Source organism: Pongo abelii, chromosome 16, assembly GCF_028885655.2.
Source record: "Pongo abelii isolate AG06213 chromosome 16, NHGRI_mPonAbe1-v2.0_pri, whole genome shotgun sequence".
Taxonomy (NCBI): domain Eukaryota; kingdom Metazoa; phylum Chordata; class Mammalia; order Primates; family Hominidae; genus Pongo; species Pongo abelii.
The window spans coordinates 15326151-15349838 of record NC_072001.2 but is presented as its reverse complement, the minus strand read 5'-3'; the positions used below and the strand labels follow the sequence as shown (position 1 = coordinate 15349838).

At 42.9% G+C, this 23688-nt stretch overlaps 1 protein-coding gene across 15 annotated transcripts in view; it reads right to left on the bottom strand.

The window, feature by feature from the left end:
• The window catches only part of LOC129050251 (E3 ubiquitin-protein ligase HERC2-like), a 39782-nt gene extending 16526 nt beyond the window's left edge, over window positions 1-23256 (bottom strand). For 6 of the 15 annotated variants that reach the window (XM_054532046.2, XM_054532031.2, XM_054532042.2 and 3 more), the window contains exons 1-6: window positions 23121-23256; window positions 8784-8996; window positions 5489-5727; window positions 4371-5084; window positions 2975-3084; window positions 1115-1290 (exon numbers count right to left, since the gene is read on the bottom strand). In XM_054532046.2, coding sequence (XP_054388021.1) covers window positions 1115-1150 — 36 coding nt within the window. In that variant the 5' untranslated portion in view covers window positions 1151-1290; window positions 2975-3084; window positions 4371-5084; ... (1 more) ...; window positions 8784-8996; window positions 23121-23256. Of the gene's footprint in view, window positions 1-1112; window positions 1291-2296; window positions 2927-2974; window positions 3085-4370; window positions 5085-5488; window positions 5728-8783; window positions 8997-23120 lie in introns of those variants that run through there. The other 9 variants (XM_063716368.1, XM_054532035.2, XM_054532034.2 and 6 more) reach the window with 9 other exon arrangements.
• Between the last annotated feature and the right edge of the window lie 432 nt (window positions 23257-23688).

Genomic DNA, 23688 nt, shown 5'->3' with positions numbered 1-23688 from the left:
TGTATTTTTTAGTAGAGACGGGGTTTCTCCAAATTGGCCAGGCTGGTCTCAAACTCCCAACCTCAGGTGATCCGCCCACCTCGGCCTCCCAAAGTGCTGGGATTACAGGCGTGAGCCACCACACCCGACCCTCAGCACTATTTGTATAGCAACACTGTGGCAATAAGCCCAAGTGTCCACCAATAAGAGACTCACTAAAGAAAGATACATAAAAGACACATCCACACACTGAAGACTAAGCTGCTTTATAAAAACAAAGAGCGACACTCTGATAAAGTACTCCAGTATATATGGTTAGTAAAAAAAAACAAGCAACACAAGTAATGCAACATGCTACCACTAGCGTACTCATTCCAGAGAACAAGGTTACAGAGGAGACTGAAAAGTCAGAGGCAGCAGGTGGGAAATGGCTGGAAGGCGTGGGCGGGGAAGCGACAGTGTGTCTCTGCCTAGGTTTGATTTTTGAACCATGTGACTGTATTCCTTTTTTTTTTTTAATGACTGTAAAACAAAATAAATACTCTTCATACTAGAAATAAAATCTTAGAAAAATCTGGATTCAAAACTAGGATTACTGTTATACACTGGCAAAGTTCACTACCATTCCCAAAGGCAGTTTTCTCATTGACATAATGAGATACAACAGCGTGCATGAGGTCCTCAGCAGGCTTGCACCCTACAGGTGCTCCACACATGCAAATCACTACTATTACCATTACTATTACATAACAGATATAATATATAATTATACTGTCACTGCTATAACCAGCATTACATACTAACACAGCCCGTGTTCAGAGTATAAAGAAGGCTGTGGAACCCCCTGCAGGTGGGAGGGCCTGGGGCTGTGGATAAAGGGGAGCTCTCTGGGGCTGTGCCACCTGAACCTGGAATGCGGGCCCCCAGGTTGGGTCCCCAGGCCTGTGTGCCTCAGCTTGCTCATCACTCACTCTCTACACGGATAATACTTTCAACAGCAAACATGTTTAAAAACCATAAGCCAGCTCCCCCCAACAATACCAGAAAAAACAAGTCTCCACATGGGCCCAGGATGAGAACCTAGAAGTGGTACTAGCTACAAAACACATGGAGAACACGGTTCTTGCACACACACCTTATGAGACGTCAGAGAGCTACACAGCGGAAGCATCTACAGGGCGTAGCCAGACGGTCTAAATGGGCCATGACAACAATCACCATTTGTCGCAGATCAATGGCAAGCTCGTTGTCTTGTGGAAGGGTGAGGTACCTCAGGAAACTCTCAATGGGGCTCAGAGGGCCACACAAAAGCTAGAAAGGAAAAGTAAACAAACATTCAGAAATGGTGGGAAAAATTAAAGTAACAATTAGCCTTTAATTATTTTTTTTATTTTGCTATAGACTCATTTGACCCATCAAATGACAATGTCGATGATACAGTTATACTATACAGCTATATATTTATGCAGCATATAAACTGACTGTACAAATGTCTAAATTTGCTGTATACATGTACACAACATTGACTGTGCATATATACATTTATGATACTACAGGTAAGTTGAATCCACACAGATTACTAGCACAACCAAACCACCCTACAGGCCTAGGACCCCCGGAGAAAGGCAGAACCACTTCTGTGGGAACCCAGCACAGCATCTCAAGCTGGCCTTGAAATCTAAAACCAAAAACTTTATTTCCATCTAAACGTTGCCCACTCTGGAGAACACCTACTTTCATTTGCATAATTCTAATTCTTCTAAAGGCAGAAGAGCCCTATTATCATTAAAGACTGCAAATAATAGAAAAACCAAAGCATGATATTGGAATGCCTAAGACTTTCCCAAAAAACCGGCAAAATCCAACTTGTACTTGACCTGTAAAGACCAGCAGTCCTGGAGGTTTAGGCCCAGGGCCCCACACGCCTGCTCCTCCCCCAGCTCGGTGTCCACACCTGTTAAGGGGGGAGCTGGTACTAAACAGAGTGACAGCTCAGGTGACACGCCCTGCACAGAGCCCAGTACATAGGAAGGGCCAACAAAGCAGGCCATTATTTTCATTGTTCTTTTCTGGTATTGATTTAAAAGTGCATGTTTCAAGCTTGGTTCTGTGCTGACAAGGAAGTCAGTGTTCACTGATCCGAGTCTTCTCCACAAACAAGTGGCCTCCCACACCTGTCTCATCTGACTCAATGCTGTTACTACCAAACACACACACACCAGAGAAAAATACTGCCGTGGACACGCACGCCAGTCTTGCTTAAAAAATAACTAGACTCGAGTGTCACCTACACACAAAGTTCCATCATGACACCCACGTGCATGTCGCCCTCGGAGTGGGGCGTATCCTTCCTGCAAATGATGCTCTGGAACCTTTGCAGCAAGGGCAAAAGCGGGGCACTGGTGCCCTGGGCGGAACGCTCATTGTCAGTCTCCTGTGCCTCGCTGTCCCACAGCTGAAGCAACATCAGGATGGCAAACAACATTTGGCCAAAGGAGAAAAGATATTTATTCCTAGTAAAAACAGATTAACTTTTTTTTTCATGGTGGAGCAAAAATAAAAGCAAACAGCTAGATAGAAGTGAAGCAATACTTGGGATATGAAAGGAAACGAAAGTAAAGCCATGGTAATTAAATCACTGAATTGACACCAAGATTTCAGCACACGACATCACCTTTTGCTGATAGGAAAGACCAGTTAAGAAGCTCAAAGAGCATGTTTACATGAAAGATCTAGGATCTTAAATTCATGGAATAAAAATAATTAAATGAGGAAAACTGAAAAAAAAAAAAAATTCCCAGTCTAGAAAACTAAGCATAAAAAAAGGAAGTGAAGAAAAGGAAAAGAGAGAGCGAGCTCTGGGACATGGTTCTCTGGTTACAGAGCACCACATCTGCTGCAGTCACACACGATTCAGTGAAACAAACACAATGCAACAGGTATTTGGACACAGAGCCGCTTCCCCAAAGTGTTCCCAGTCTGTGGCAGCCCTCACCTCAGCGTGCCTGTCTGCACAGCCAGCTCCAGCAGGATGGCCAGGGCCAAGTGCTGGTCCTGCAGGGGGACGCTTCTGGCCCTTTGGTGCCTGGTGTTCCGTGAACATCCCTGAAATGAAAACAGTGGATGCAGGAACAAAGCGACCTCCAGAAAGACAGCATGCTTACAATCACACTAACACGTTTACTACACGCTCCCTCCCAAGGAAGGATATATTTTTAATATTTAGAATGAAGTTTATGAGACTTGCTACTCAAATTTTTCAGAGATTTTTAAAGTGTAAAATTAGCTTACAGAAATATATTTTATTTAAATTATTCATTCAGACACTATATTACAGTAGATGACATACTCCAAGTTTGTGAAACATAAAATAATTTATCTCATTATCAAAAACATGAGTAGAAGAATATCTAGCTATCTTTTCCAGTTTCAATGACTTGTAAGACTATAACAGTATCAACATCCTCCTACGGAATTAGAGAGCCAATCTCCAAAACCACCTGATAATCTGAAGGCAAAATGTCTACACTAATTTTTATCTCTGATCAATGAAATATTTTTAACTTTTCTATGTTACTCAATAATAAATTTTTTAAAATTCTATCCCAAGACTGCGGAGAAAGGATCCTATGGCATCAATATTACAGCTGAATTTTTGAAATCAACTCCATGCCTATGTTCAGGGCCTCCAGCGTTAAAAATTTGTGGTGATGCCTTCACCAGCAGGCTCAGGAAGTGGACTCAGAGCCAGGGATGCAAACGCCAAAGGCCTCCTGCCGGATGGAAGAAGGCACAGTGCTGACCTCTGCAAGGGGAGTGAGGAGTGGCCTCACTTTTCCTCTGCATCTGTCCTCCCTGTTGAATTTTATATTTTCTTTAAATTTAAAAACCTTAACAAAAATGCATAGCACCTAAGACCAGAATTCATGTTTTTCTTACACACAAATGATTCCTATTCAAAATTTTTTACGCTAAAAAGACCAGCTAAAGGACTAAACTATTTGATCTTGAGTAGTTGTTTACTCCCACGTTATCTATAAGACTTCAAACCAAGCGCCACTCTGCACTCAGGACAGCAGCTCCTAATCACAGACAGACACACAATGTAAGTGCTCAACCCTCCACGAATGACTGATGGCCAAATCTCTAAGCATCCTCCCTCGTCCATCTCATTTAGTATCACAGCTTCCTGGGTCTAGTCAGAGTATCATATATCAAATCTCCTGAAAAGCTGAGAACCCAGACCCAGAATCACAGCACTGAGAGCCCGCTGAAAACAGAGGTGAGAAACCAACCTACTAGGCTTCTTAGCTCTAAAGCGAGGGTGGTAAGAACCAGCCTCAAGCAGGCCAGCTGTCTGCGTGCAGAAGGCAAGAAAGGAAAGAACTCACCCCATCACAACGGACCTGAGGAAGCTGGTCGCTCTCTCCACCACCTCCAGCCACAGAGAGGACCCGGTGCTCTCATCAAAGAGCGAGGCCTCGGGAAGTGCTCGCAGGGCGTCCAGGGACTCCTACAACAGCTCACTGCAGAGGTCCGCATTCTCGCCTGGGCACACACGTGTCAGAGGAGCCCGCCCACTCCCCTCACTCTCCTGCTGGGCTTCCCACCCCTCAGCGAGAGATGATGCCACTGTCACCTTTCCAATCCCTCACTCAACAGGCCAAAATCTAGCACAGCTGTTCCAGTCAATTCTGTATTTCACGGCTGTCACATGAGCAATACAGTAACTTCTTATTCTTCTAGAATTAAGTCTGTACTCAGGTGTTCCATGGTAGTGGCTGACGTGGGGGTGAGGGTGCATGCACTCTCTTTTTTTTTCTTTAAAGCACAGACATGAAAAGTGAAACAGCCTCTGCAGCCTCTCATCTCACAAGCAAGGAAACCGAGGCACAGAGAACACAAGGGATCAGCCGAAGGGCACATGGTGGCTGAACCGAGCTCAAAACCCAGACTGTTGATGGATTAGGGAAGCAGAACAACGCATCACACCAGGGACCATACCTGATCGCCAAGCCCTGCACAGGAAGGCGAAGGCGAAAGACAGTGCCGCTCGGGATCCCACTCTGGCGAGCCCCCCCACACCTTTGCTCACAGGCCGGGAACTGCAGACGACACACACGGAACATACAACCAGTCAGCAGCGGAGGGTGCAGATACTACATAAAATCAATACTATGAAAGGGTGTGTACCAAAATCTGACCAATGGTTTTCTTCAAGTGACAGGATCACAAGTGGATTTTTAGTTTCGTTGTTTAACAACTTTGATCAAATGTCTTTTGTAAAGGAAAAGTTTTCTCTTTAAGCATCAAAGAAATGTATAAGGAATTTTAAATGTCTTGGGAAAATGCTCATGAAATGACCTCCCAAAGTGAGATTCTAGTGGGAGGAAGCAGACGATAAACAGATAAATACATAAACAGAGGGAGAATAAACCCCACATGGGAGACCAGGCCGGAGAGGAGCTGGAAGAAGAGCAGCAGAGACGCACAGGCTAGCCTGGCTCACCCCAGCTCCGGCGTCCTCCACTCGGGGTCTGCTCCTGGCCGCGGGTGAAGCCCTGTGTGCTTGAGCCACCCCGTGGGGAGTCGCCCTCTTCTGAGGATGGTGCTCATCACCGTCCTGTGTGTTTTTAAGCTTTTCGCTACTTGCGTATGTTAATTTCACAAGTCAGTTTCATTCCGCATGTAGTAAAAGGTTATGCAAATGGTACACCACAAAAACCATCCTGTACAAGAGAGAAAAGGCTAGAATACAAAAAGGCATAATCTCAACTCAATTATGCATAGAAAATAATTTTATTTTATACTTTATAGTATATCATATTTCTAATATATGTATATTACAGTATTGCTACTATATATTCTCCAAATTTACTAAAATTTGCTTTCATGATCAGGGGATACGCTATAAAAACAGGTGATATGGAGTTCAAGACCAGCCTGGCCAACAGGACGAAACCCTGTCTCCACTAAAAATACAAAAGGTAGCCAGGTGTGGTGGTGACATGCCTGTAATCCCAGCTACTCGGAGGCTGAGGCAGGCAAATCGCTTGAACCTGGGAGGCGGAGGCTGCAGTGAGCCAAGATCGCACCACTGCACTCCAGCCTGGGAGGCAGAGCAAGACTCCATCTCAAAAAAACAAAACAAAACAAAACAAAACAAAAAACAACAAACAGGGATGTTATAGAAGGATCTCCCCAAGATACCATGTGTAATAAAAATGGCAAAGAAGAACATGGCTGGCCGGGGCAACGGTACACGCTTATCCACAAGTGCCTGAATAATGCACCGGGAGCTCAGAGAGGAAACACAAGAACCTCTGAGAAGGGCACTGGGTACCTGGAAGATGGAAATCTTTGCTCCCGAATCCTAAATGAGAAATATGAACATGACAAGACACAGACATGTAACAGGACACACAGTCCTTACAAGAGAAGCACATGGGCCAAGTGTGGTCAGAGGAGGTGGGTGAGTCACTTTAGGTCAAGAGTTTGAGACCAGCTTGGCCAGCATGGCAAAACCCCGGCTCTACAAAAAATACAAAAATTAGCCAGGCATCGTGGCACACGCCTGCAGTCCCAGCTACTTGGGAGGCTGAGGTGGGAGAATCACTTGAGCCCAGGAGGTCAAGGCTGCAGGGAGCCATGATAGCCCCACTGCCCTGGGCAACAGTGAGACCCCCATGTCAAAACAAACAAACAAACAAAATCATCTCTAGATTAACACCTAATACAAGGTAAATGCTCTGTAATTAGTTGTTATATTGTATTGTTATTTGTATTTCTTAATTGTTGTGTTGTTTTTTATTGCTTTTCTTCCAATATTTTCGATCCACAGTTGGTTGAATCTGTGGATGTGAAACCCAGATACAGAGAGCCAACTGTAATGTGATTTCAACTATATTTAAACATAAGGAAACAAAAAAGGAAAACAAACACAAAAATTAAAACGTAAGAAAACAAGGAAACAAGCTGCAAGTATCGCTCGTGTCTCTGGCGAGCAAGATGATCAGGGTTTTGCTTTGTTTCTTCCTGCCTCCTGTACTTTCTATGTGCTCTCCAGGGAGTCAAAGTCACTATCACAGTCAAATAAAGCCAACACTCCTAACTACACAAAATATAGTTTCATCTGGCAATCTTGTAGTTCAGCCTTCTGAGGACAAAAGTCTGATAGACAGCTTCATTTTGGAAAAGTACAATTTTACATAAGCTTTAAACATTCTAGTGGCTGTCAGCAAATATAGGAAATCTGTAATATATTATCAGGCATCAACAAATTAAAACTCATATGCCCAAAAGCATCCCCACTTTTTTTTTTTCTTTTTGAGACAGGGTTTCATTCTTGTTGCCCAGGCTGGAGTCCAACGGCACGATCTCCGCTCACTGCAACCTCCACCTCCCCAGTTCAAGCAATTCTCCTACCTCAGCCTCCCGAGTAGCTGGGATTACAGGCATGTGCCACCATGCCCTGGCTAATTTTTTTATTTTTAGCAGAGACAGGGTTTCTCCATATTGGTCAGATCTCAAACTCCCGACCTCAGGTGATCCGCCCGCCTCAGCCTCCCAAAGTGCTGGGATTACAGGCGTGAGCCACCGCGCCCGGCCTAAAAGCATCTCTTGTAATAAAAGAATAAGAAAATCACATTAGGAAGGAAAAACATGAAGCATCTAAACTAGATGGGCACTGAACATTACAATCTATCTCCTTACCCAGCAGCAAAACAAAATAAAACGTACACAATGTTCAGAATTCATTTTCAAATTTATACTTGAGCTGATCTAAAGCTTTGGCTGGCTTCCACAGTTACTGACAGAAAAAGGTCTTTAAAATAATGACACAGAGCCAGGCGCAGTGTCTCATGCCTGTAATCCCAGTACTCTGAGCGGTTGAAGCAGGAAGATTGCTTGAGGCCAGGAGCAAGACCCCATCTCCATGCGCGCGCGCGCGCGCGCGCACACACACGCACACGCACGCGCACACACACGCGCACACGCACACACACACACACACACACACACACACACACACACACACACACACACACACACACACACACACACACACTATTTTTATTTAGCCAGGCATGGTTGCATGTGCCTGTAGTCCCAGCTACTCAGGTGGCTGAAGCAGGAGGATCACTAGAGACCCAGAGTTCAAGGTTAGAATGAGCTATGATTACACCATTGCACCCCAGCCTGGGTGACAGTGCAAGACGTTGCCTCTCAAAAAAAAAAAAAAAAAAAAAAGAAACAAAAAATTTTAATTGAATAAATAATGGCAGAGATTACATAGTATGGTCTGTTACTACATGAGCAAATTGGCAAATTCATTCTCCAGATTACATAAAACATACAAAAAGGGAAAGCAAGAATAAATTTCAGAAGGTGAAGACAGACACTATATTGAAAATCTTAATTAAACTTTCTGAAACAAAACAGTCTGAATTTTATATTTAACTGGCATTAGGATTCTTTTTTTTTTTTTTTTGAGACGGAGTCTCACTCTGTCGCCCAGGCTGGAGTGTGGTGACACGACCTCAGCTCACTGCAAGCTCCGCCTCCTGGGTTCATGCCATTCTCCTGCCTCAGCCTCCCAAGTAGCTGGGACTACAGGCGCCCGCCACCACGCCTGGCTAATTTTTTTTGTATTTTTAGTAGAGACAGGGTTTCACCGTGTTAACCAGGATGGTCTCGGTCTCCTGACCTCGTGATCCACCCGCCTCGGCCTCGCAAAGTGCTGGGATTACAGGCGTGAGCCACCATGCCCGGCCCATTAGGATTCTTTCTTTGCGTTATATTACCTTTTTCTGTCCACAAGAGGCAGAGAAATGCCACTGCTTTTCCACTTAACTTTGACATTCTCCTGAAAAATGGTTCAAGGCAATGAAACAGTGCTCCAAGATTACCAGCCTCTGCTTGAGTCACGGGGCTGAGAGTGGTGGTGGCTGACTGAATGGCCAGGGCCTGCTGCTCTTTAACCAGCACAGAAAGACACCCCTTCAGTTCATTCACATCTAGAAAACAAGACAAGATAACATCTCACCTGTGGACAATGTGGCCACAGTTTGTTGTAATGTTGAGAAAATGGATGGTGACAACAGGTAGTACTCAAAGGCATGATATGTGGCAACAACGGTTTTAACCACTTTACACATACGAATTCAGGCAACCCTCACAACCAGCACTGTCAAGCAGTGTTGTAAATCCATTTTATGGATGAAGAAACTGAGGCACCAAGTGGTTAAGCAACTTCTCCGAGGCCACACAGAGGAGTAAAGCACATGACAGAGACTCTGAACCACCATGGCATACTGCCTCTCTGAAAACATCATATAAAAGTTGGCCGGGACAGTGGCTCACGCCTGTAATCGCAACACTTTGGGAGGCCAAGGCGGGTGGATCACTTCAGGTCAGGAGTTCAAGACCAGCCTGGCCAACATGGCGAAACCCCTTCTCTGCTAAAAAAAAATACAAAAATTAGCTGGGTGTGGTGGTGCGCGCCTAGAATTCTAGCTACTCAGGACGCTGAGGCACAAGAATCGCTTGAACCCAGGAGGCGGAAGGTTGCAGCGAGCTGAGCTTGTGCTGCTGCACTCTAGCCTGGGTGACGGAATGAGACTCTGTCTCCCCCAAAAAAAAAAAAAGTTACTAACACAGAACTCTGAAGTCAATATCAATCAATATTTTTCAGCAGCACATCTCCTAAACAGAGAAAAACACTAGCCATTACTTTTATGTTGAAAAACCAAATTCAAAATAAAAACGATGTCTTGATAAAATTACCCAGTACGCATGACTCATGAAACACATTTATGGACATATTTTAGAGGAAGATAAAGTAACCAGTTAGAATACACATTCCAACTAGTAAGTGATATTTCATTATATTATTCTCTTTACTTCTATGTATCTTCAAAAATTTCCATACTAAGAAGTGTTTTGTAAGTAGCTAGAAGGCAATCACATGAGTGAAAATAATTCAAAGGATTCTGGTCTTTCGATTAAGCATGCGTCTACCTCAGAGTACAGATCATTATAGGGGAACTGTAAGTTACCTCCCACCAATCCCCTATAACACCACAGTTCCCAGTGGCAGGGTGAGAGCTGGGCTCTTCTGGGCCTGCCTCTCTGCTGCTTACTAGCCTGGAGGCCAGCAGTCACCAGCCTCGCAGCCCTGGATCCTGACAGGTAATAGCAACACCCCTACTGGCTGCCTCCCCTTGGGCAGAAGACATCAGTTTTCCGGCTACCCATTCCCTGGATATGCTCTCCACGGGACGGGAGGGGCTTAGAAGGCAGGAGAGGGACACATCTCACCACTCCCTGGAAAGGCACAGGGTGACGCACACTGTGCCCAGCACCAGCAGTAGGATGTGAGAGCTGAAGCTTTGCAGCTAAGAGCTAATAGTTATTTAAAATGACATGAAGAATACTGAATTGCACACTGGGCTCAAGATGGAGAAGTGAAAGACTGACAGGTAAAGCAGTGCCCCTGCCCTTCTCAGGGCATCGCCACCGAGCCACCCTTCAGGCAAGGAGGCTGGCCCAGCACTTCAAGGGCTAAGCCCTTCCTGAAGAGTCACTGCATTTTCCGCCTTTAAATAATACATCTCCCTTCTGCTTGGCTGCGGAGCCCAGAAACAACCCCAAAGCTCCAAGAAAGCAGCTCGGCCCTTGAGCACCCACGTGCCCTTCTCCCTGACACCCTCCTGCTTATTCCATTGCAATCCTGACTGCCCAGTCCATCATTCATGTACATTCTAAAACAGTGGGTGAGAAAATACACAAACCATGGACACCACTGGGGAGTCAGAACTCCTACCCCTGCCTCACAGTAACCAGGGGCCTCTAGGCAAAGTGGGAAGCCTGGACTTCGTCTCCAGCTGCCAGCGATGAGGTGAAGCACGCCCTATCCCGGCCAGAGCAGGGTCACAGAAAGATTTAACCACTTACACAGAAGATTTAAGTAAGACCTAGAGTCGCCTAACAACATGTTCCATTGAGAAAGTCACTCATGATACCAAGAACCAGGAAGATCTAAAACCAAATTTTAAACAACAATTATAGAAATACCACAATGAAAGATGTGGGAATAATGTGGCCAATAATTAAAAGCAGTCATGATAAAAAGGCTTCAACAAGCAATTACAAACACATGTGAAATAAATGAAAAAATAGAAAGCCTAAGACAAGAAAAGGAAGACAAAAAAAAAAAAAAGAAACCAAATAGGAAGTTTAGAACTGAAAAATACAATAACCAAAATAAAAAGCTCAGTGAATGGACACAGCAGTAGAGTGGAGGAAAAAGGGCAAAGAATCAGTGATGTAAAAGATAGAAGTTACCCAATGTGAATAACACAGAAGAAATACACGCCCCTAAGGTGGGGCATGGTGGCTCATAGCTGTAATCCCAGCACTTAGGGAGGCCAAGGCAGGTGGATCACAAGGTCAGGAGTTTGAGACCCGCCTGGTCAACATGGTGAAACCCCATCTCTACTAAAAATACAAAAATTAGCTGGCCATGGTGGCGGGCACCTGTAATCCCAGCTACTCAAGAGGCTGAGACAGGAGAATTGTTTGAACTCGGGAGGCGGCGGTTACAGTGAACCGAGATGGTGCCATTGCACTCCAGCCTGGAAAACAGGGAGAGATTCCATCTCAAAAAAAAAAAAAAAAGAAAAGAAAGAAGTATATGTCCCCGCGGAAAAGAAAAACAAACAAAAAACAAAACAGTCTCAGGGACCTATGGGACTATAACAACTCCAGTCACTGAACTCACAAAGGGACAGGAGAAACAAGGTGGGGTTGACCGGGAGGCGGAGCTTGCAGTGAGCCGAGACTACACCACTGTACTCCAGCCTGGGAGACACAGCAAGACTCTGTCTCAAAAAAAAAAATAAATAAATAAATAAAAAAAGAAGTTGGGGTTGAAAGTGTACTCTAAGAAGTGATGGCTTAAAATTTCCCAAATTTGGCAAGAGACATAAACCTACAGATCTAAGGTAAGCAAACCGTAAACAGGATGAATCCGAAGAAATCCAAACTAAGACATATCATAACCAAACTCCAAAAAACAAAAGACAAAGAAAACATTTCAAAGGCCACTAAAGAAAAACAGTACCTCAACTATCATGGATTAACAGGTCAAATGACAGCAAATTTCTCATCAGAAACCATGGAGGCCAGCTGAAAGTACAAAATATTTTTCAAATGATGAAAAGAACCATTAACCCAGAATTCTTATATCCACCAAAAATGTCCTTCGGGAATGAAAAGGAAAGCAAAACATTCTCAGAGGAAGTAAAACAGAATTTGTCACCAGAAGACCCACACCAAGAGAAAGGCTAATGGAAGTTCTCTAAGCAGAATGGCAACCATCAAAGAAGAAAACCCTGGAACTTCCGGAAGGAGGAGATGACAAGCACACCAATGCATAAATACAACAGACTTTTCCCTCACCTCTTGATTTTGCTAAATTATGTCTGAAGGTTCAACCAAAAATTATAACATTGTCATATGTGGTTATAAATGTAAGCAAATGAAATATTTAAGGCAAGTATATTACGAACAGGAGAACATAAAGGAACGTCAGGGGAGGTAGTTTCTATATCCCTGAAACTAGTAAATGACAACACCAGGTACAATCTAATAAGTGTTCATACATACACAGGCTGAGTGTCCCTTACAAAATGCTCAGGAGCACAAGTGCTCCGCATTTCAGATTTTTATCAGATTTAGGAATATTTGCATATAAATAATGAGATATTTTGGGGATAGGACCCAAGTCGAAATACATTCATTTATGTTTTATATATACCTTATACAGAGAGCCTGAAGGTGATTTTATATAGTATTCTTAATAATTTTGTGCATGAAACAAAATTCATGCTAAGTACCTATGAATGGAATTTTCTACTTGGGGGCATCATGCTGGGGTGCCCAAAAGTTTTGAATTTTGGGGCATTTCTGATTTTGGATTTTGGGTTTAGAGATGCTCAATCTATATGTAATATAGTACCTAGAAAAGCCACTAAAAAAGCTATACGAAAAGATACACTCTAAAACACTACAGAAAAATCAAAATAAAATGCTAAAAATGGTCAAGTAAACCACAGACAGCCAGGAAGAATCAAACCAAAAAAATGAAAAACAAAAGAAATAGAAAATACAAAATAAAATGGCAGTGTTAAGCCTCAATTTAACAATAATGACATTAAATTAAATGTAAAGTCTGAATACATTAAAAGACACTGGGAGAATAGGCTAGAGAACATGATCCAACTACATGTTGTCCATAAGAAAGTGACTTCAAATAGGCAAACTGAAAACAGAAGCACAGAAAAAGAAAGATCATGCAAACATTACTGAAAGGACAGCAGAAGTTGGCTACATTAATACCAAATAAAGTAAGCTTCACAGCAAAGATAATTACCAAGAGGGCTGGGCACAGTGGCTCACGCCTGTAATCCTAGCACTTTGGGAGGCCAAGGTGGGTGGATCACCTGAGCTCAAGAGTTTGAGACCAGCCTGGCCAACATGACAAAACCCCATCTCTACTAAAATACAAAAATTAGCTGGGCGTGATGGCGGGCCCCTATAATCACAGCTACTCAGGAGGCTGAGGCAGGAGAATCACTTGAACCTGGTGGGTTTGGAGGTTGATGAGCTGAGATCGCGCCACTTCAGTCCTGCCTAGGCAAAAGGACCGAAACTCTGTCTCAAGAAAAAAACAAAAAAAAAGAAAAAGATAATTACCAGGAACAGACGGCAACATTACAAAATTAGAACTTGGTCAATACACCATTAAGATGCAGCAATTTGAAACAAAAAACAATGAACAGAACTGAAAGGAGAAAAAGACATTTATACTTTTATAGTTGGAGACCTCAAAATCTCTCTCTACAGCTAATAAAATTAGGAGACAGAAAGGCTGCCAGGATATAGAACTCAACATCACCATCAATCAACTAGATCCAATCAAAATTTATAGAACACTCCAGCCAATAACAGCAGAATACATAATCTGTTCAAGTATCCACAAATACTAAGTTAGAACATATTCTGAGGCATAAAACAAACCTAACAAATTTTTTGAAATTACAATCACACAGCATATGTTCCCTCAAACAATGGAGACAAATTAGAAGTCAACAAGAGAACAATTACAGGAAAATTGCCTAACTCTCAGAAACTAAACTTTAAAACTTCTAAATAACCCATGGATCTAAGAGGAAGTCTCAAGGGAAATTTTAAAATATATTCTGAACTGAGAGAAAATGCAAGTACTATACATCAAAATGAATGGGAAAGAGCTACAGTGGGTGATGAGAGAGAAATTTACAGCACTAAATGAATGGTACGTTAGAAACTTGGAAACAAATCAATAATATAAGTGCCCACCTCGACAACCTAAAAGAAAAAAAAATAGCAAAATAAACCCAAAAGTAAACAGAAACGAAGAAATAATTAAGGTAAGAGTAGAAACAAAGTGAAAACAAAAAAACAATAAACAGTAAAGCAAAAAGCTGCTTCTTTGAAAAGATCAATAAAACTGACACACCTCTCTCAGCAATACTGACCAAAAAAAAAAAAAAAAAAAAAAAAGACATAAATTACCAACATTAGTGATGTCACAGACTCTAAAGATATCAAAAAAGATAATTAATTAGGAATTACTAGGAACAACTCTACACACATAAATTTGACAACTTGGGCAAAATGGACTTATTCCTCAAATAATACAAATTACTACAACTCACCAAATATAAAATAGATCATCTGAATAGCCCTAACTACTATTAAGAAAACTGAATTCATAATTCTAAGAATCCCGAGAAAAAAGAAATTACCAGACCCAAATGAATTCACTGGATAATTCCATCAAACATTAAAAAAGAATTAACACAGACTCAAAACAATCTCTTCTGGAAACTAGAAAAGGAAAAACCTCCCAATTCATTTTAAGAAGCTAATATTAGCATGATATCGAACCTAAAGACAGTACAAACTACAGGACAATATATACATAGACACAAAAATATTCAGTGAATTATTAGCAAGTAGAATTAAACAAAATATAAAAAGAATTACACATCATCACCAAGTAGTTTCACTGCAGGAATGCAAAGCTGGTTCAACAGTCAAAAATCAATGTAACCCACCCTATTAATAGGCTAAAGAACAGAAATTGCATGATTACAAATCAATTGATTTAGAAAAAGCAAATGACAGGCTGGGCACAGTGGCTCACGCCTGTAATCCCAGCACTCTGCAAGGCCGAGGCGGGCAAATCACAAGGTCAGGAGATCGAGACCTTCCTGGCTAATACAGTGAAACCCCGTCTCTACTAAAAATACAAAAAATTAGCAGGGCGTGGTGGCGGACACCTGTAATCCCAGCTACAGGAGGCTGAGGCAGGAGAATGGCATGAACCTGGGAGGCAGAGCTGGCAATGAGTCAAGATCACGCCACTGGACTCCAGCCTGGGCCACAGAGCGAGACTCCGTCTCAAAAAAAAAAAACAAAAGAAAAAGCAAATGACAAAACTCAATACTCATGCATAAAAATTCTCAAAAAACAGTAACAAATGGGAACTTCATCACTTTGATAAGCAGCATTTACAAAACCTTAAGCTAAAACCTATGCTAACAACAATGTCAGAGAGGGTCCTCCTAGACCTACTTTACACAGCAGAGAGAATTATTAGGAATGATTTAGATAGTCACTAAGAGTTTACTCTCCTAAGAGATTACAACACCCAATGGCCAGCAAGCCCTTTTCATTAGACAAAAAGAAAAGCTGTGATTTGTCAACACTCTCAGAAGGTTCACTGTGAAATGTGCACTTCTGAACTCCTGCTGAGGGCCTACACGCTGCAGTGTTGAGAAGCAAGTGTCCAGAGGTCTCCTTGGAAACACTGCAAAAAAAATGTGAGGGACTGATGGATGAATAGAGGGACGAAAAGGTGGAGAGAGCAGTGATAAAGCAAGTGGGATGATGCCAGCGGCACAGTCTTAGGTGGTGAATATGTGGGTGCGCACTGTAAAATTCTTTCAACTTTTCCGTATTTTTTTTTCATAATAAAATATTGGAAAAAATAAACCTGTGAAAAAGGAAGTTTTAGTCAAACGTATCTAAGCAAAAGAAAAAGCAAGTTTTAAATTCCTATGGCTCAAATTAATGTGTTTTTCTTTTTAGGTTGAGATGCAAAAGCAAAAAAGAAAAAAAGGAATGAAAGGAATAGGAGCTATTCTAAAAGCGACAAATTCCACCTGCAGTTTGACTAAAGATGACGTGGCTGAAGAACATGCTTTGAATCCAAGCCCCTTCAAGGCTGCCAGGTAGAGAGTCGGTTCTGCGAAAGCTCCATACCTGTGAGCAAGCAGGGCTTCCAAGTAAACCCTCTTCATTAAAGCTGCCCTGAGTCAACAAGCTGGGCTTTAATCTGAGCAAGAAAGGTATACTTCGTGGCTAGTTACCCACCCATAACTGTAGGTACTTTGATAGCTAGGTGAGGGGAAAGAAGGAGAAAGGCAAAACAACAGATTTTAAAAATCACAACAAATGTTTATCAAACAGTATGCGCCAGGCACTGACTTAGAAGCTTCAAGTGCATTATTTCATGTCATTTGCACAGCAACTCTCTGATAAGTATTCACTTATTTTATATATATTATATAATTTTAATTATTTACATTATATTATACTTATTCCTTTTTTTTTTTTTTTTTTTTTTGAGACAGAGTCTCACTCTGTCACCCAGGCTGGAGTGCAGTGGTGTGATCTCGGCTCACTACAAGCTCTGCCTCCTGGGTTCACGCCATTCTCCTGCCTCAGCCTCCCGAGTAGCTGGGACTACAGGTGCCTGCCACCACGCCCAGCTAATTTTTTTGTATTTTTAGTAGAGATGGGGTTTCACCGTGTTAGCTAGGATGGTCTCAATCTCCTGACCTCGTGACCCACCCGCCTCGCCCTCCCAAAGTGCTGAGATTACAGGCGTGAGCCACCGCACCCGGCCACTTACTCCTATTTTATACATGAGAGGCCCAAGGTGAGACAAAGTGATTTGTGTAGAGTCAGAGATAAAGCCAAAATTGATAACCAGACAGACTGAAAAACTTCTCTGCCAGCAGATCTAGAAATGATAAATGAAGATCTTCAAACTGAAGGAAAATGATACCAGAGGGCAACTGGGATATAAACAAAACCTTAAGGGCCCAAAATGATAAACATGTAGGTTAACATAAATACTTTTTTTTTGGCCGGTCGTGGTGGCTTTTGGGAGGCCAAGGCAGGTGGACCACCTGAGGTCAGGAGTTCGAAACCAGCCCGACAAACATGACGAAACCCTGTCTCTACTCAAAAATACAGAATTAGCCAGGCCGTGGTGTTCACTTGGACATATGACACAGCAACACAACCAACCAAGAACAGGTCAGAAGCAGGAAGCTGTGGTCAGAGCATTGCCCCGCAGCTCAGGCAGCGTTAATACCATTTGCAAGTGGAGAGTGACAAGTTAAAGATGTACCTGAAAATGCCAGAGATGATAGATTTAAACCCAAGTGGTCTAAAGATTCCAAATAAAAAACAGAGGTTGTCAGGGTGAATAAAGAAGCAAGACCTAATTATATGATACCTAAAAGAAATCCACTTTACATATACACAAAGGTTGAAAGTGAAAAAAGCTAAACCAGGCAAACACACTATGCAAACACCAAATCAGAAGAAAAGAGGGTAGTCAGACCAAGGTTACTTCACAACAAAGAATATCACCGGAGATAAAGGGGGTCAAATTTATGAAAATGACATAAAAATCCTAAAAGTGCATGCACCTGGCTGGGCATGGTGGCTCACGCCTGTAATCCCAGCACTTTGGGAGGCCGAGGCGTGCAGATCATGAGGTCAGTAGATTGAGACCATCCTGGCTAACACGGCGAAACCCCGTCTCCATTAAAAATACAAAAAGATTAGCCGGGCGTGGTGGCAGGCACCGGTAGTCCCAGCTACTCGGGAGGCTGAGGCAGGAGAATGCCGTGAACCTGTGAGGCTGAGGTTGCAGTGAGCTGAGATCGCGCCACTGCACTCCAGCCTGTGGGACACACAACACTCCGTCTCCAAAAAAAAAAAAAGAAAAAAACTGCATGCACCTTATAACATAGTTTTCAAATACATGAAGCAAAAACTGCAGAGCTGAAAGAAAATAATCCATAATTAGCATGAGAGATTTCAATTCTCCTCAGAAGAGGAACTAAGCAGTGAAATTGCTCTTCATGCCTCCCCAGCACAATGGAGATACTCCAGGGAAATAAAGGCCAGTCACTGGGGCTCATCTCCCCAGAACGCTGAGATGCTGAGACTGGCTTCTCTGTAAATAAATGACTAGTATTTGCTAGGAAAAAAGTCCTTATCTATGAAATGTTTTTAGCAAGATGTGGTTAGTTGAGGATTGTGTTTGGTAAACATACCTAAAATCCACAGACTTATGGGACATGGCTCCCTGGAAAAGGTTCCCTAAGGTGTATAAACCATCTGACTACAAAATGGGAACACTGCACATCCTTAATGCTCCTTGTTCAGTGAGATGATGACACACCTCAGTGAGAAGACGACACGCCTCAGTGAGAGGGCAACACGCCTCAGTGAGGGGACAACACACCTGAGAGGACAACACACCTCAGTGAGGGGACGACACGCCTCAGTGAGGGGACGACACGCCTCAGTGAGGGGGCGGCACGCCTCAGTGAGGGGACGACACACCTGAGGGGACGACATGCCTCAGTGAGGGGACGACACACCTGAGGGGACGACACGCCTCAGTGAGGGGACGACACACCTGAGAGGACGACATGCCTCAGTGAGGGGACGGCACGCCTCAGTGAGAGGTCTCATCTCTCAGGCGGGGTTCAAAGAGGACGGACTTGGGGGAGTTGCACAGCTTGTCCCACATCTCTCCCCACTTTGCCTGAGCACACAAGTGAGGATATTACTTGTATCTTTAAAGTTACTAAGTAATCAGGAACGGGTAAGATCTCTGAGATTCACGTCAAACTAATGTGGTAATCCAACCTTGTGTGTTAGTTCAACTCCTCTTCTAACAGTGAATAGAACAAGTAGGCAGAAAATTATTTCAAGTCAAGGATACCTGAACACTATCAACTTGATCTCATTAAGCTTTACGGGGCAGCAAAATACACATTTTTCTTTTTTTTTGAGACATAGTCTCACTTTGTCACCCAGAATAAAATGCAGTGGCACAATCGAGATTACAGGCGCCCACCACCAGACCCAGTTAATTTTTGTATTTTTCGTAGAGACAGTGTTTCACCATGTTGGCCAGGCTGGTCTCGAACTCCTGACCTCAAGTAATCCACCCACCTTGGCCTCCCAAAGTGCTGGGATTACAGGCATGAGTCACCGTACCCGGCCACATTCTTATTACGTGTGCATGAAACATTCCACAGAACAGATCATATTCTGGGGCTTAAGACAAGCCTCAACATTGAAATCACAGAATATTTTCTCTGACTACAACTAATTTAGAAATTGTTAACAAGAGATATTTGAAAATCCCCAAACATTTAGAAATGAAATAACACATTTCCAAATAATAAGTGGGTAAAAGAAGAAATTAAAAGGGAAATTAGAAAATATTTTCAACTGAATGAAGATGAAAATAAATAAACATTTCCAAATTTGTGAAATGTGGCTAAACAATGCTTAGAGATAAATTTATGTTATAGTTTTGAACACCTGTTAGAAAAGACAAAAAATCTAAAGTCAATGATCTAAGCCTTTACCTTAAAAAACTAGAAGAGGGACGGGTGTGGTGACTCACACCTGTAATCCTAGCACTTTGGGAGGCCAAGGCGGGCAGATCATGAGGTCGCGAGATCGAGACCATGCTGGCTAACATGGTGAAACCCCGCCTCTACTAAAAATACAAAAAATTAGCCGGGCGTGGTGACGGGCGCCTGTAGTCCCAGCAACTCGGGAGGTTGAGGAAGGAGAATGGTGTGAATCCGGGAGGCGGAGCTTGCAGTGAGCTGAGATGGTGCCAATGCACTCCAGCCTGGGAGTCAGAGCGAGACTCTGTGTCTCAAAAAAAAAAACTAGAAGAGACAGAAGAGCAAATGGAACCCAAAGCAGCAGAAAAAAGGAAATAATAAAGAGTAAACAGAAATCAATGAAAAACAAAACAAACAAAATCAATAAAACCAACAACTGGCTCTTTGAAAAAACTCAATTAAACTGATAACTTCTACTAAAACTGACCAAAATGGAAAGAGAGAAAATACAAGGCACATTTCAGCAAACTTCTGGATAACAGGTAGTATATGCTGGTACTTACTACACACAAGATAACTGCATAGGCACTTTGCCTAGCCTACTGTACTGAGCCCATAATAGCCTACAAGGTAGGTACTATTATTAACCCCACATACGGACTTTTTCTAAGAGACAGGGTCTCACCCTGTCACCCAGGTTGGGTGTAGTGGCACAATCACAGTTCACTGCAGCTTCAAACTGCTGGCCTCAAGCAATTCTCTCACCTCAGCATCCCAAAGTGCTGGGATTACAGGCGTGAGCTACCATGCCTGGCATCACAAATTATTTTTATATATGTACATTTACACAGGTATGTCCATTCAAGGAAAAGAAAGTCTGAATATCCACACTGAAGGGATAATAGTGGCTAACTCTTAGAGGAAAACTGAAATTGGGGTGGGCAGTCACGTGAAATCTTTATCATCTATACATTTTTATAAGAATCCAGGTATATTTTTAATTGGAACAAAAATGCATCACACATTTAAAAAATTTAATTACACAAAATAAAGTAAGCAAAGAATAAATATATGGGTTTCACCGGGTTGGAGAAAGGGAAGAGATTATGAACTCCATCCATGATAAAGAACTCCTATAACCCAAAACAAAAAACTCAATTAAAAAATGGGCAAAAGGGCCAGGCACAGTGGCTCATGCCTGTAATACCAGCACTTTGGGAGGCCTTGGTGGGTGGATCACCCGAGGTCAGGAGTTCAAGATCAGCCTGGCCAACATAGTGAAACCTCGTCTCTACTAAAAACACAAAAAATTAGCCAGGAATGGTGGCAGGTACCTGTAATCCCAGTTACTCAGGAAACTGAGGCAGGAGAATCACTTGAACCCAGGAGGTGGAGGTTGCAATGAGCCAAGATTGTGCCACTGCACTCCAGCCTGGGCAACAAGAGCCAAACTCCGTCTCCAAAAAAAAAAAAAAAAAATGTGCAAAGGATTTGAACAGACATTTCTCCAGTAAATGTATACAAATGGTGAATAAGCATGTAAAAAGATGCTCAGCATGACTAATCATCAGGGAAATGCAAATCACAACAACGAGATGCTGTACCTACTCACACAAAAAAGGATGGCTATCATCAGACAAGGAAAAAAAAAGAAAAAGTGTTGGTGAGGGCGTGGAGAAACTGGAACCTTGGTATACGGCTGCAAGAATGTAAAACAGTGTAGCCACTGTGGAAAACAGTTTACTGGTTCCTCAAAAAGTTACATCTACTGCCAGGTGCAGTGGTTCACACCTGTAATCTCAGTAACTCAGGAGTCTGAGGCAGGAAGATCACTTGAAGCCAGGAGTGTAAGACTAGCCTGGGCAACACAGTGAGAGTCTGTCTCTAATTAGTCAAGCGTGGTGTTGTTCACCTGTAGTCACAGCTACTTGGGAGGCTGAGGCAAAAAGATCACTTCAGCTCAGGAGTCCAAGGCTGCAGTGAGCTATGATTACATCACTGCATTCCAGCCTGAGCGACAGAGTGAGACCTAATCTCAAAAATAACAATAAATAATAAGTTAAACATAAAACTACCACATTATTGGCCAGGCACGGTGGATCACGCCTGTAATCCCAGCACTTTGGGAGGCCGAGGCAGGCGGATCACGAGGTCAGGAGATCGAGACCATCCTGGCTAACACGGTGAAACCCCGTCTCTACTAAAAATACAAAAAAATTAGCTGGGCGTGGTGGCGGGCGCCTGTAGTCCCAGCTACTTGGGAGGCTGAGGCAGGAGAATGGCGTGAACCCGGGAAGCAGAGCTTGCAGTGAGCCGAGATTGCGCCACTACACTCCAGCCTGGGAGATGGAACCAGACTCGGTCTCAAAAAAACAAACAAAAACAAAAAAATCTATTGACCAATTCCACTCCTAGGTATAGACACAAAGAATTAAAAGCAGAGACTCAAGACACTTGTAAACCAATGTTCATAGCAGCATTACTCACACAAGTCAAGAGACGAAAGCAACCTGAGTGTCCACTGATGAAGGGATAAAATGTGGCTTACATATATAATGGACTAGTATTGAGCCTTTAAAAGGAAGAAAATTTTGACACATGCGGATGAACCCCACAGACCTAAGAAGTTCAATAACCCAGTCACAAAAGGACAAATACTGTATGATTCCCCTTATAAGGAGACACCTTGAGTAGTCAAATTCTGAGACAAAAGTAGAATGGTGGTTGCTTGGGGGCAGCAAGGAGTTAAGTGTTTCATGGATACAGAGTTTCAGTCAGAGAAAATGCAAAAGTTCTAGAGATGGATGGTGGTGATGGCTGGGCAACAATGTGAATATACTTAATGCCAATGAACTGTGCACATAAAAATGGTTAAAATGGTTAAGTTTTATGGTATGTATATTTTACCACAATATTTAAATTTTTTAAATTACATTTTTAAAAATTGTTAACAGACCAGGTGTGGTGGCTCACGCCTGTAATCCCAGCACTTTGGGAGGCCGAGGCAGGCAGATCACAAGGTCAGGAGATCGAGACCATCCTGGCTAACACAGTGAAACCCCGTCTCTACTAAAACTACAAAAAATTACCCAGGCATGGTGGCAGGTGCCTGTAGTCTCAGCTACTCGGGAGGCTGAGCCTGAGGCAGGAGAATGGTGTGAACCCGGGAGGCGGAGCTTGCAGTGAGCCGAGATCCCGCCACTGCACTCCAGCCTGGGCAACACAGTGAGACTTCATCTCAAAAAAAAAAAAAAAAAAAAATTGTTACCAAAAAATTACTAATAATCCATCCAAGTTATTTAGAAAAGGAGTGTCAGATCAAGCTTTCCAAAGTGCCAAAACTCAGAAGATTACCTGGTTGCTTGCCCCATACCCAGCTGTCCAGAATTCACTTGGCACTATATACAGGTGTAGGAGTTTCTTCTTCATCTTTTTTCTCTCTGTCATCCAGATCTTCTTTCTTTGTTCCACTTTGTTCAACACTATCATCTGCAGAATTAAAAAATTTTTAATCTGTAACCGCTTTTCAGAATGCCATACCATTAGTCAGTCTCTGCAAATGTCCCTCCCCGAAAAGTTAAACACACATCATGAACTGAATGTTTGACAACTTAAAAATAAAATACATCAGTCATATCTGTAACAGATCCAGTAAAATTTTCATAAAGAAACCAAAACATTGGCCGGGTGCGGTGGCTCACACCTGTAATCCCAGCACTTTGGGAGGCTGAGGCGGGTGGATCACGAGGTCAGGAGATCGAGACCGTCCTGGCTAACATGGTGAAACCCCACCTCTACTAAAAATGCAAAAAATTGGCCGGGCATGACAGCGGGCGCCTGTAGTCCCAGCTACTGGGGAGGCTGAGGCAGAAGAATGGTGTGAATCTGGGAGGCAGAGCTTGCAGTGAGCCGAGATGGTGCC